The 14288-nt window shown below is 42.1% G+C and overlaps 1 protein-coding gene across 1 annotated transcript in view; it reads left to right on the top strand.

Moving 5' to 3' along the window:
• PDE8B (phosphodiesterase 8B) overlaps positions 1 to 13739 on the top strand; it is an 85356-nt gene extending 71617 nt beyond the window's left edge. Inside the window, exons 12-22 of the mRNA XM_035553534.1 lie at positions 1078 to 1155; positions 2046 to 2122; positions 3076 to 3240; positions 4061 to 4106; positions 4531 to 4666; positions 6606 to 6804; positions 7413 to 7630; positions 8085 to 8220; positions 11235 to 11402; positions 12976 to 13105; positions 13624 to 13739. Of these exons, the coding sequence (XP_035409427.1) occupies positions 1078 to 1155; positions 2046 to 2122; positions 3076 to 3240; positions 4061 to 4106; positions 4531 to 4666; positions 6606 to 6804; positions 7413 to 7630; positions 8085 to 8220; positions 11235 to 11402; positions 12976 to 13105; positions 13624 to 13739 (1469 nt within the window). The remainder of the gene's footprint in view (positions 1 to 1077; positions 1156 to 2045; positions 2123 to 3075; positions 3241 to 4060; positions 4107 to 4530; positions 4667 to 6605; positions 6805 to 7412; positions 7631 to 8084; positions 8221 to 11234; positions 11403 to 12975; positions 13106 to 13623) is intronic.
• Positions 13740 to 14288: the final 549 nt, after the last annotated feature.

The following is a 14288-nucleotide window of genomic DNA, read 5'->3' as shown; positions in this document are numbered from 1 at the left end:
GTTACAGGCAGGTTTTCTTGAAAAAGGTTACGTGATTTAGCCCTTATATTAAGAATATCAATTTTATTGTATTTCTGATTCTTCACACAGTGGTTATCTCCCTTTGAAAGCTTTCAGTGATCTCTGATTTTTGAGAGCCATATTGTATACTCTGTGAGTAGACACTGTGGAGATTTTCACAAAGAGGTGCATAGATACAAGGTTGTTGTTTTGAAGCATAAGGGAGAGTGCAGACTGTAATGTTTTGGGGAAAAATGGAATTTTACTGAATCATTTTTGTTGTCGTTGTTTAACTGAGGCACTGTCCAGGCATTTATATGAGTTGGTTTCATCTTGCTTTTGCATTTGTCTGGATATTATGATTTCACTTGTTTTTAGTAAATGGAAGTTTCAAGAATGACAGCTTGGTGTGTGGTTATTTTTCACAGCAACTGAATGGATTGGTTTTAATCATTCTCAATATGTTGGATTTTTTTTTAACAGTATACAAACAATTATTGAAATTAAAAGAACAAAAAAATTAAAAGATTAAACCTTGTGCTGGCTTTGTAAGAGTGTTGACTGAGATGGGATTTCTCCTCCTTAGCTAAGTTTCTGAGCAGCTGAACTGACCTTGTTCAGTGTTCAGTGGAGAGCAGAGGGAACTTGCTGGAGGGGTTCAACCTTTCTGCCTTAGGCATCGCTCCTAAAGCAGAATGACCTGCTCTGAGGGTGTGCCCCTCTCTATCCCCATTAACACGAAGGGATCTTTGTCAGCTCCCTTAGGCAAACACAAGCTGAAAGCCTGCTGCTTTTAGGCAGCTAAAGCTAGGTGAAGCGAGTTCCCTGTTCCATAAGTTTTCTTGCCTTTCTTCCAAAATAGCTTCCCAAGTGACCTTAGGCAAGTTGCTGTAACTTGATGTACTCTGAGTTTATATCTGAGTCCCTTGTTCTGACATGTAGAGATTACAATATTTCCCCCCACTTACATGGTATTGTGAAGATTATTTTATTAATGTTCAGAGTTTTGGATGGAGAAGACTCTGTAGAAAAATTTATTACTGACACATTTTTAAAGCTTTTGTTTTGTATTTACAGAATCCCATTCCTTCAAATGCAAGAACAGAAGGAAAGACTCGGTTGATGTTAAGTCAATAGCTTCTCAAAGTAGTGATGGTAAGAAAGCAGAAAACTGTCAAGAATAAGGTTAGAAATAAAGAACAGACTTACCACAGGCAATGGAAACACAGAATGAAAGAGGAAGCAGACAGGTTCACAGGTGATAGAACAGAGATTTCTTCAGTGTCTTATAACTTCTTTAAAATTTCTTAATTCTGAATTGCAAAGCAGTGCCCCAACATAAGCATCCATGTAGCTGCATGTAGATGCATGGCAGAGCTTGGCGCCTTCATGAGGAGGAGCAGTGGCTCTGCCACAGGATGGAGGGCAGACTGTTAAAGGAGTGCGTGGTGAAGCATCAGGTCCTCCACTAGCAGAAAGCTGCAGGTTCTGCTGCCAAACCAATATTTTGGTTTCATTAGTTTGCGAAATGATGGGATTTGTTGCTGTTGGTTACTTGAGAGCAGTACTTCTGCTCCTAGTCCTGTCTGTGACTGCCTGCCAGGCCTGGGATGGTGGTGGCAGAGATTTCTTTCTGCCACAGTAAACAGTGAGAAGAACAAGTTACAGGGTGCAGTAATGTGTTTCATCAGAGCAGCTGCTTTGCTGAGATGAGAGGAGCGCGTACAGTCACAGGAGAAGCCATGTCTGACAGAAATACATTGGCAAACAAGAGGACAGGGGGAGGTGCTGGGTGTGAAGTTTAGTACAGCTTAAGTATACAGCAAATGGACAGCAGCATTGAGAGTTGCCTGCAAAGGAGATAGACAACGCTGCAAGAAAATAATCAGTAAAGCAAGAACTTGCAGGAGGGGAGGTACAGGAGAAATGGGAGTCAAGGCTGGGGTCTGTCATGCTGTTCCCTAATGACAGCCTTTGGCGCTCACTAAAGAATGTCGGATGATTCACACTCTGCAGCATGTAATCAGTGCTCTCTTTAATGCCAGCTCCAAGTTTACAGACCCGACGGAACTCCTCAATGGCAAGGATCCACTCAATGACAATAGAAGCTCCTATCACAAAGGTGAGCCCTGAGCCTTTTGCACAGACTCACAATTCGTTGTTGCACTTTTAGGGAAAAACATAGTTTGTGGCAGTACAGCCAGGAGTTTACTTTCTATTTAACAGAATATTTAAAGTCAAGACTTCTTTTTTTCATAAAACTTTCTGCATCTCATCATCTCATTCCAAGTCCTAGTAATGAAGAAAAAGGTAAAGAAGGGGAAAAGGGTGTCCTTACTAGGTGCTCTGCTTGTGGCAGGAAGAGGAACCTGCTTTGTTGGTCTGCGCATGTGTAGGAGAACATGTACTTACAGTCTCACCTTGGCTCTTGCCATTGGTATTTATGAGATAGCACGCAGAAGTGGTAGCATCTGCACCACATTCTGTCTCCTGCTTTCCTGCACTCATTTCTTCACCATCTGTGTTACGCAAATTCTTCTATCACAAACCAGCTGCATAATCTATTGTCCCACAAACCATGCTGCCTACCATCTCCCGTCCTCAAACCATTTTCTCTTCTCTCCCCATCTTCTCATCATCAAGCTCTTAACTTTCTAGCACCATCTGCCCATTACAGCAGCTGACTCCTTTCCTTTTCCTTCTCCCCAGGCATAGCCTGCAGTGCCCCTGCAGCAGCTTGTGGATAAAGAAAGGGCTTTAGCCATCTCAGTCCTGGAAGTGCCAGGACCAGTCCTTAGTGCTGCCTTAGTGTCATTGCTGCTTTCCCAGATTGGAGCTGAGACACATTGTGGAAGGCAAAGAAAAGCCATCCTCTTCTCCTTCAACCACAGCCCAGCTGTTGTTGCTCTCTGCCCTTCTTTTTTGCATTGAGAAAATGAATTACACAGGATTTGGGGGAATTACACAGGATTTGGTAAATGGGAAGTAGCATAATCTAGCCAATACTGTTTTGTAGCAAGAAAACAAAAATGTGGTATTCACTCTTCCTTGCCTGCCTCCCTAAACTGCTTTCAGGTTATTAACATAATTAATGCTGCCCAGGAAAACAGCCCCATCACAGTAGCAGAGGCCTTGGACAGAGTTCTGGAAATCTTGCGGACAACAGAACTTTACTCCCCTCAGCTAGGTACCAAAGATGAAGATCCTCACACAAGTGATCTTGTTGGAGGTCTGATGACTGTGAGTAAAATTAGTAGAGATGGAATTACTGTTACCAGTGTCCGGCATCACAGCTCAGTGCTCTGCTGAGCTAAAATTTCACAAGGAATGGGAAGGGGAATTGTAATTCATCATTGTTTCATTTAAGTGTTTTGGCATCTCTACCATCAGTAAGCACTGAGACGTTGTAAGATATGGCTATGTCTGAGTCCATTGGATGCATTCATCCTCATATATAAGTGAACGTGGTCACCACTAGAAACTATATCATCCAATCTGCTTTGTCTCAAGGAGGTACTATTTAGAAAGCCTAGAAACTTAGATGGAATTAGAGGGATTGCTCTACAGCTACTCTACCTGACAACTAGATGACAATAGCAAGAGTAAGTTTTACTTTCATTGGGTTACGACTTTGGCCCCATAAGGGTAGCAAAACTGTCTGCCAGAGACAGACTACCCAGATTTCATCATGGATTACCTCATTTTTTTAACAAACACTGAACTAATTCTTGTCAAAATAGTGTAAAGGAAATGAAAAATAAATGATGGTGGTTAATGTGAATGATGAAATGGTGCAGGTGCCAATAAAAGGGTCAAGGAGGGCAGTACACTGTATGGTTAGTAATATCCTTTCTGGAGATCTCATACTAGTGTCCCTTGAAACCTTTCACATCTGTTTTGAAATACTTTAAAATATGGATGGTGTTTATAGTGCTACAGTAGGAGCAGTAGTTTCAGTATCCAGGAATAGGACCTACAGAGAAAATGTAGGTAATGTTTTTACAAATGATGCATGGGTGCTGTTTCTGCCTTAAGCTTATAATAGACTTGTTTATTTCAGGATGGCTTGAGAAGACTGTCAGGAAATGAGTATATGTTTTCTAAGAGTAAGCCTCCATTTTAAAATTTTCTTTGTATGTTATTCCATTTGTGGATGCTAGTGACATAGAACTTCATGCTAATTTGAAGTGAAATGTTTGTCTTTGGAAATGGTCATCTAAGTGACTGGAGAACAAGTGCTGTACTGCCTCAATTTTGGAGCTGAAGCAGATTCAAATAATTAAAATAATGCATTTCAAAAGGTAGAAAATCAGACCAGAAAATAATTAAATTGTCATTCAAAGAGATGTTCACTGATCTTTCTGGTTTATTTCCAAATCATTGATAACCATATAATATTACAGGCTTTTACAGACTTTTTCATGTAAGAGAAAGAGTTGTTTTTCTTTAAAAGAGTTGTTTTCTAAACTGAATTCTGCATGCTAAAAAAAAATCCATAAATGCTGTAATTGCCAAATTCCATTTCAACAGATATGAACCTGAGCCATAGTCACCTTTCAGTGCCAAATACCATCAGTGATGTTCCACCTTGTATTGCACAGCTCCTGGATAATGAGGAAAGCTGGGACTTCAATATTTTTGAATTGGAAGCTGTTACAAATAAAAGGTACCTGACTCCTTTTCCTGGGTGCTTGTAAAAATGTTGCTGAGGCTCTGTAGCTGAAAGTGCTCTGCTCTGGAAAAAGTAAAGAAAGACACTGCAAGTCTGTGAGAGCTGCCTTCCTGGTTTTTGTGTGTGCTCAGTTGTATGCATTGATATCCCACTTAGAAGCCAGGCACACACCAGGGTCAAGATGCATGTGCAGGCCATGGAGAACCCTGTGCAGTCTGTTCCCTTTCCTGACAGCATCTCCAGCCCTCCAAGATTGCTTCCTGTTCAATTTCTACCTTGTTTGACTCCCATCTGCTCTACTCAGGTCACACTGTTTGGCACAGTCTAGTGTTGTTACATTCCGTACGTCTCAATGATGCCCTTTTACTTAGTGCTGCGCAAGTGGTCAGGCTGGAAAAAACAAACCTCTCCCCTCCATCAACTCACTCACCCTACGATTTTGTAAGCTGCGAGGCAACTGTGGCTTTTGATTATAGGAGTAAAAAACTGGGATGAAGGATAAGCCAGCGACAGGATCAAGGGCCTGAGATTTTGAAAGATAATGAAAGAAGGCATCAGGAGATTCGATGTCATGCAGCCCACAAAAATAAACATGTTATTCAGAGTGAAAAGTGATTTTCATTCCAAGATGCAAGTGATTGGGAAGACTACTGAGTCTCTTGTACTCTGTTTAAAGAAAGTAGCCATTGTCTGAATTTGCATTTGCCTGTTTTTAATTTGCAGATGCTGGCTTTACTGTGTCACACACTGGCTCATCGCTCCCCTGCCCAGCATTACATTCACTAGACCTCAAATTCCCTCCCCATCTGGGAGATAGCTGCTGGTACAGGGAGGCCAGGCAGAAGGCTGAGTTGGTTGCAGCAGCACAGTTACCAGCCTCTGCCATTACTGGCCATGGTCCCCAGGAACATCCTGTCATTCATCTCTGTACTGCTCTCTGATCTCTAGCATCTTCCCCTGCTTCCAGGATCTTTCCCCCAGCCAGAATCTTCACCCACTTCTTTCCAGACCCCCTTCTTCTTTCCAAGACCAATGCTGTTTTTGGGGAACCACAGTCTTTCATCACTAGCTCTTTTTTTCAGCTGCTGGTTTTCCCAGTTTAAATAACCTATATGTAGAAGCACAGCATGCCAACAGCCTCCTAACTGGTGGCTTTGTCTCGTGCCTCTTCATTAGCTGAAGGGTTCAGGACATGCCACTTCTGTTTAGTCCATCCCATACAAATTGAAGCTAGAGAGTGTGAGGCTTTTGGTGTTGTGTTTGTTTGGAAAAAGGCTGGCAGGCTCCTGTCTCCGTTCTAGAAAGTGGTCCAGTCCTCCTAAGCTGGAGCAGGTTATGTGAACTAGTGACCTGATGCTAACAACTTCCCCAAGAAGCATCGATATGCTTTGTGTATTGCCAGCTTCAAATATTCAGGAAGTAGGAATCTGTACTCATGAAGTCCTAAGATTATTTGAACCCGTAAATGTTTGGCACTTTGTCGTTTATGCCTTGGTCGCCTTTAAGATGTGCCTGTGTAGTGTACAAAGTGTGCTGTTTCTCCTCAAAAGAAAAGGTATTTTTGAATGGTTGACAGATAATCAAAACTCAAAAGAACTGGGCTTTTAAGCATTTTTTTTTATTATTTGTGGCTTCTTGAAGGCTAAGATAAAATCATAGGAATTGGTGAAGCTATAATGGAACTGTGCCATTTCTGCAAAATGTATTAAGTCTGAAAGGATGGTAAAAGTAGTAGTTTGTAACCTTGACTATTTAGAGACTATGGAGACTGGCCAGGCTGTTTATGGATTACAGATGTGCGATAAAAATGTTTAATATTCCTCCCACCTTTTATTTCTAAGGTCTTGTTGGTTTCTTTGAAGAAAACATCATTCTTTAAAACTGTAGAAGTTCCTCTTTCACAGCAGTGCTATTTTCTAACATTGTTTTCTAGGCCATTAGTCTATTTGGGCTTGAAAGTTTTTGGCCGGTTTGGGGTCTCTGAGTTTTTAAACTGCTCGGAAGCAACACTGCGAGCGTGGCTGCAGGTGATTGAAGCCAACTACCACTCCTCCAACTCCTACCACAACTCCACGCACGCAGCCGATGTCCTGCATGCTACTGCCTTCTTTCTGGGGAAGGAGAGAGTGAAGGTAAAGCCCTGTCACCTGGAAGCTCTTTGGGCTGGGATTTTGGTGTGTTTGCTCAGGTGTCACTCTGGAGTGCCATTTTGTATGTGTCATCCAGCCACGTTTGCTTAAATAATGGCGCTGGCTTCATCAAATTGCTCTGCCCTTGAGGTCTTTTCCTGTCATACCTGCAACCCACACAGTTTCTCTGAAGTAAGGAGTTTGCACTTGTAGCTAGCAACAATAGGGGAAAAAATCTTTTCTATCTGGTGGTAGTTGACTGTTAGTTCTTTGTAAGCTTTGCCAAACATACAAGGTCTGTAGAGTGGAGTCAGAGCAGAGTCATTCAGAAAAATGCACCGAGTGGAAGAACACCTCAAAGAGGACCTAAAGCAAAGACATTGCTTAGGTGACAGCACAATAAAAAGCTTCATTAATGAAGCAGGGTTTGGGTGAGGTTGGGAGGGGGTTTTGTACTAGGTAATCCATGTGCACAGTCAGTGGAAAATGATCACAAGGAGGTAGGGTCCCTACACTCAAGCTTACAGTTGCATATTTGTGGGTACACAGAAATGAGGAGAAATTGGTTTATTTTAATTTTTCTGATACGTCATGATCTCTCTCTTCTGTAGGGAAGCCTTGACCACTTAGACGAGGTGGCTGCGTTAATAGCAGCCACCATTCATGATGTAGATCACCCTGGACGGACCAACTCTTTCCTGTGCAATGCAGGCAGTGAATTAGCTGTCCTCTACAATGACACTGCTGTGTTAGAGAGCCATCACACGGCACTGGCATTTCAGCTTACAGCTAAAGACAGCAAATGCAACATTTTCAAGAACATTGATAGGTGGGTTTGCTGGAGAGGGGGAGCATGTGTGTGTGTTTGTGTGAACTGGTTGCTTCAGGATTTTAGTTTGGGGCCAATCGAGAGCCTACCTTCTGAACCAGGAAATATAATTTGAATTGATACATTAAATCTTTAACCTCTTCCAGAATCCTATGTAAACATTATTTTTAAAAAGGCTGTGATATTTTTCCCCGCCCTGTGTTCTGTGTTTTGAGGCATCCAAGTTTTGTATCGCTAGGAAGCATGTAAAGATAGTTGCTAATGTTTTATGCACTGCATTGGCATGGTCCGGTTGGCAGCCTGTCCTCCAGCCAGACCTTTCATAACGATGAGGTGCCTACTCCATGTGGATGGGCCCACGAGCTGTGTTTTGCAGTGCTGCCTGCGAAGGAACAAGGAAAGGATAGCTTTCTGTCCAGCAGGCTTGTGAGCAAGAACTATTTTTCTTCCCTAGAAATCACTATCGGACATTGCGCCAGGCCATTATTGATATGGTTTTGGCGACAGAGATGACAAAGCACTTTGAGCACGTGAACAAATTTGTGAACAGCATCAACAAGCCGGTGGCATCTGAGGAGACCAGCTCACATGTAAGTGCCTTCAGGACTTTACGCCTCTGGGCATTTCAGTGAAGTTCTTCCCAGACAACTTTAAGTATCATTTTCATTTGCATTATAGTAATGCCCAACACAATTCACAATAGGATTTATGACCTCACACCTCAAAGTGTGAAGAAATACTTCCTTAAGCTTTCTATGTCTGGGCTCTGCCTTTAGCTCATTTAAACACCTGCATTTTATAAGCCTTGTTTTCAAAGCTATTTTGTGTTCATAAAACGTGGAAGTAGATGCTTTTGTATACGCAATACTCTGTGCAGGGAGCCAGGTCAGCACCTGTGCCTGCGGTTGCGCCTCTGAGCAGTGGGATTTGCCTAAGCTTGGGGCTCTGACTGAGGAAACTGCATAGTTTTGTTCCTCTGTGATCGGGAGGAACAACTCTGTTGTTTCCTGAGATATCTCCACCCCAGCCTCATTCCTGATGGCACCAAAAGATATCATGGCCATTATTCCTGTCAGTTACATGCACCCTAGTGCTCCATAACCAGCCAGAGCGTTCTTCATGAGATACCTCTGTGTTTCCCATCCCAGGCCCCTCTTCACCTTCTTTTGTTGCTTCTCAAAGTCAAATGCTCAGCATCTGACAGGGTTCTCTACAGCAGTGTTACCTAAAGAAAGGTTATCTTATCACTACTTAGTGATAATAGTGTTTTATTACAAGCACAAACACACACACACACACAAAATCAGATCAAAATGAAGTTCAATGGTACTAAAAAATAAAAGTGTCTTCTGTTAGTTCTCCACAACTCAACCTTTTGCTCTGTAGATTGACATGGATACAGAAACCAATCAGGACTGGTGGGGCTTATGACTTTTGGGGCATCATCATGTCAGTTTAACTGACCTGCCCTAGGGACTACTGAGCTCCGTTCTCCCAGCAGTTTGAGCTGGAAATCACAAATGCAGCAGAACTTCACTGGCTCTGTGGGCACTTTGTATTGTTACTCCCCAGCACTTCCATCTCCAGACGGCTCGCTGTACGAGGAACGGGGTCTGAATTTGCCTGATCTATCCTCAGTGCCAGCACTCCCACGGGACAGAGGGATGTGGTTTGGGCACCAGTGGGGGCCTCTGATGCTGTTACTGCACAGTGCTCCCATCCTGACACCTCAGGAGAGTATTTCATGGGTTTGCCCTCATGTACTGGCAAAGACAGGACAGCGGAGATCCCACTTCAGTTCAAAGTACACAGGAAAGTAACACCCACATCAGCATGCCTCACTGTGTAGAATTAGCTGCTTTCAGCTTTCCCTGCCTGTACTTACCTGTGGGCCAGACAGCCACTTGCTCTGGGCCCAGCAATTACTGAAATGCCCTCTGAAGTGGCACAGGGAAATCTGCGCTCTCGAACATCATTTCTCCCTCTGACAGGTTGTCTTCTGAGTTGCTTCCTCCACCGCCCCCATTTTGAAACCTCTTGTGTTCTGGCATCCCTGCCTTGCACTGTAGGACTTAGATTCACAAGTCTCGCTGAAACCACAGTGTTTCCAAGCTCTGGATGCATTTTTTGGGAATCTCACTTTTATCACATGCATTTGTTCTAGCAGTTGCTAAAGAGCTTGTAAATGTTCTCCATATGTTCTATTGCAACCATTATTTTTTAGCTACAGAAAACGTTTTCTTTGATTCATTCTCCTTTATCTTACCGTCTTCTGGCAGAGGCTATTTCAAAACTTACAGGAGGTGTGGAGTAATAAAAGTGCAGCACAAATCACATGTATTACAGATTTGTTTTTTTCAGTAATATTAGGTTGTTCTGCTCCTTATTGTTAATGGTGGCTCTTCCTATTTTTGATCTTGAACAGCAGTTTAGGAACAGGTCTAATCTGGCAGCTCGTTCTGGGCTACCCATACTGAAAAATATTAACTGTTAAACATAAAGTTAGAAGATTAATGCCTGAATTGGCAAGAGTCACTGCAAAATATCTGCCCATAAACCTTCAAAGACATTAATTTAGCAGTGGTGGTAAAAAGTATTTATGTTCAATTTTTGACTCAGAGTTGAATTTAGCAGTGAAGGGAGGCCATAATTACACAAATATATTATTTTGAGAATAGTGTTAATGCCATGTTGAGCTGAGGTGAATGCTTTTTATTACTCAATAAGGAATATAATATACCTGTGCCCTTCTTTAAACTATTCAAGACCCAGATGATGTCACAGCAGACTTGTCACAAATACTCCGCTCTTTGCACGCGTTCTCCATAGTGGTGAGTAAGTAGTTCAGCATTTGAGCAGTTCAGCAGAGCAAGCAGAGACATTCTGGAGTCAGTATGCCACTCCTGTATTTTCCTACTGTTTATCTCCTAGATTAGCTGATACATAATTTTAGCTGGTAGCAAAGACCAACAAGTATTCCAGGCCTAGGGTACAAAATCCAGCACAAAAATGGCAAAATTAATTGAAAACATAATGGAACTGAATAGCATATACTTGCTTTTCTGCCTCTATTAAGAGACATCAGTTGTGCAAATCAAATCACCACTTTGTGCCTGCTTCAGTTTTCTCATCTGTGAATGAAAAACTGAAAATTGAACTGTAAAAGCTCACCTAAATGAAGCAGTCCCCTACCACTCCTGCACCAAAGTTTTAAACACTTAGCAGTGATGATGCTGGTTTATCAGCCTGCAGTTTGTGGATGACTCCTCCACCCTGGTCCTGTTCCCTAAAGGCAAGGCTGGGATGCAGAGAAGGGTAACCTACCCTAGCTGATAAGGAGCCGTGACTGCTGTTTCACAAACTTTGCTATTAATGCTGAGAATCTCCCCAGCTGCCATGTGGTGGCACTACCATTAGCAACTTCACACAGCTGCTGTTCTCAGCCACCACTTTCTCCTCCAGCTTCCCAGTACTCTGCGTGGAATGAGAAGGCATCAGACTGGGTGCCCACTTACTGTATAAGCACTGTAGAGCTAATAATGATGCATTTACTTCTGATAGCAGGGATGCTGGCCACCAGCCCTCATAACCAACTCTATTGCAGAGTGAAGGCAGCGACTGTGAACGTACAGCCAACATAAAGAATTTTCCAGATAACCAAACACTGATCAAGCGCATGATGATCAAGTGTGCAGATGTAGCAAATCCGTGTCGCCCCCTAGAGCTATGTATTGAATGGGCAGGGAGGATTTCAGAAGAGTATTTTGCACAGGTGCGTATAGTTTTATCATTTGATTATTATATTATTTAAGAAAGTGCACATCAGCTGGTCTGCTGTTCTACATGGAGTCTTCCTTGTATCAGCAGAAGCATAATTTTATTCCCCAGTCAGAATGGGAACTGTTCATGCAGAAGAATTTTCTCCCATCAAAGCTAGCCAGTTTGCTTACTGGGAAGCTTGTAGTACAGAATGGTGGAAAGCTTGTACACCTTTAGTTTTCTCCATCTAAATGAAACAAAGTGACTTGACCACTTAGCAAATTTATTTGGCTAATACTCAATCACCATCACCGTTCTAGCTTCTAGTTCCAATCAATACCTCCCCTGAACAGAGCTTGAAAAGCGATTCCATGCCTGATGAGCCCCTCAACTGAATCATTGGGCTGGCCCTTCCTCTTTGAAGATGGTACCTGAACGTTCACTACAGTAGGCAGATGGTGGAGCAGCTCAGTACTGCAGAAAAATGCTTATCACATGGGACCCTGAAGAACAGAACTGGAAGCACAACATCCTTTCTTAAAACTCAGTTTTTCTAACACAAACAGAGCAATGCCTTTGAAGTGAAACACTCTTCTCGTTATTTGAACAACTCAAAGTTTCTTAGCTTTTATTTGCCACTAATGGTATGAAAATCTGCAGTTTGGGTTCAAAAGACAGGTGGGTGTTCCTAGTATGCTTCCCATCCAAATTCAGATAAGAGAGACAATTTTTACTGGGAAAAAAACAAACAAACAAACAAAAACTTGTAGATATCTTGTGCATATCTTTAATTTCAATCCTTGTGAATAATTTTGCTCACTTGCTGAGTAAGCTCAAGGATCACTTAGGACATGCCTCCCCAGCAGTGAAGGTATCATGCAAGCAGTCAAGCTGTTTTTAAATTGCCAACCTTGGGCACTAGCCTACCTGCAGCAAGACGAGGTGCTGAGAACTGCTCATTCACCTCACCTGGTAATTTTGGGACTGCTTTGCTGCCACTTCCAGCATTAGATGCTGCCTAAACTACTTCAAATGTATGTTGTAAATAAAATCCTATTGAATTGGTTGGCTCTTCCAACATATTGATAGCAACACAATCAGCCCTCTTCCATTTGTGGGCACATAGTTAAAGGACATACTCTGACTTCTGTTATTCTTTTAACATAATACAAGCAGAGAGAGTAGAGACAGCAACATCCCTCTTACTTAAAAGATAAATGGTTTGGAACAGCCACCAGAGCTATGGAAAAGACAAGTCTGACTCTGTCCTCTGCTAGAGGACTCTGAAAGTCCGGTTTCCAATTTTGGCTGGTGTGCCCTAATCACCAGGTTATGGCATTCTGTCACACTGGAACTAAGAACAGTCGCAGCAGTGCAGTAACAGAGTATTTGTGAAAGGGAAGAGATGTTGATTTCAGTCCCTGTTGCAGAGGAAATAAAGCACAGGAAGCTAAGGCCATTTACCTCTGGGGTTCTGAGTTTTGTCTCAAGCCTCCTGCTCCAATTCATCTAATCCCCAGGCCTTTGCCATTCTAACATGAAAGCCAGCAAAGCTTCAGGGGCTAACTGGAGTTTTGTTTTCTTAGACTGATGAAGAGAAGAGACAGGGTCTGCCTGTTGTAATGCCAGTTTTTGATAGAAACACCTGCAGCATCCCCAAGTCTCAGATTTCCTTCATTGATTATTTTATAACAGACATGTTTGATGCATGGGATGGTAAGTAGTTCTGCTTCTTCTTCCTTGCAGACTAAAAATGAAAAAACTCAAGCTGGCCATTAGTCCATTTTTCTCAGGGGCAATACCTGTATTCAGTACAGCACAGGATCTAAAGAATGATGCTGTTGAATCTGGTTTCTTTCACCATACAGTGAAACACTTCCCACTTTGCAAAAGCTGAGTACCTACCACTCTATGTAAAGAAGGAAGGAGCAGTGGCTTAAACTAAGCTTTTTCTGTCTAGGTCTTTCGCTCCTTTAACAACATATTTCTTCTGTAAAGCAGAAACTGAGATCACAGTGGTTGCGTGCTAGGCTTAATTGGCTGAACTCAACATACTTTAAGAAATGGATTTGCTTGAAAGAAAGACTGAAAAAAAATCTTTCCCCTTTTAGTATTCATTAGTTTACAACTGAAGGAGGGAAAGAAATTAGGAGAATGCTAATTTCAGACAAGGCTAGGCTGTTCTGCTGCACATTCTGTGTATGTAGTACAACTGATCCTCCGCTTCATTTCAGCATTTGCACATCTGCCTGTTTTGATGCAACACTTGGCTAATAACTACAAACACTGGAAAACACTGGAGGAGTTAAAGTGCAGGAGTCTCAGGCTCCCATCAGAAAACAACAACTGACACACAAGGAAGACAAACAGACCTCTTGATCTACCAGTTTCACTGTGAATCACTGTACTAATTTGGATACGAGGGACAGTGTTTCCTTTCAAGTGAAATTAAGACTGTGTGGCAAGAAGGAAATATTTTATCCATCACTTCTAAGAGTCTCTGAATTCCACAGAAAAATGTTTTTGAAAAGGCTATATAATTCACATATGAATAAGAGCTCTTTGGAAATATCACTTTGTGGCAGAAAAGGTACTTCTGAAACTAATTTCTAGTACTGAATTTGCATTTGTCAAATCTTGTAGCAAATACAACTGCATTTGCTAACAGTTCACACAATGGTTTCTCAGACACAAACACGATCTAGTCACCAGTAGAACAGGTTGACAAACCCATAAAAACTTCCCAATTATGTCACAAAAATTGTTCCAGTTCTGCTGATGTTCTTTAGCTTCTCTCAACGATAGTTCTGAAGAGAGCATGCAGAGTAGAACAAGCCTCAAGAACACATTAAAAACAAACCCTGTGACATTTAAACCAACCCTTTTATTACAGAGAGTA

This window comes from Cygnus atratus, chromosome Z, assembly GCF_013377495.2.
Source record: "Cygnus atratus isolate AKBS03 ecotype Queensland, Australia chromosome Z, CAtr_DNAZoo_HiC_assembly, whole genome shotgun sequence".
Lineage (NCBI taxonomy): Eukaryota > Metazoa > Chordata > Aves > Anseriformes > Anatidae > Cygnus > Cygnus atratus.
This window is presented reverse-complemented; position numbering and strand designations above follow the sequence as displayed.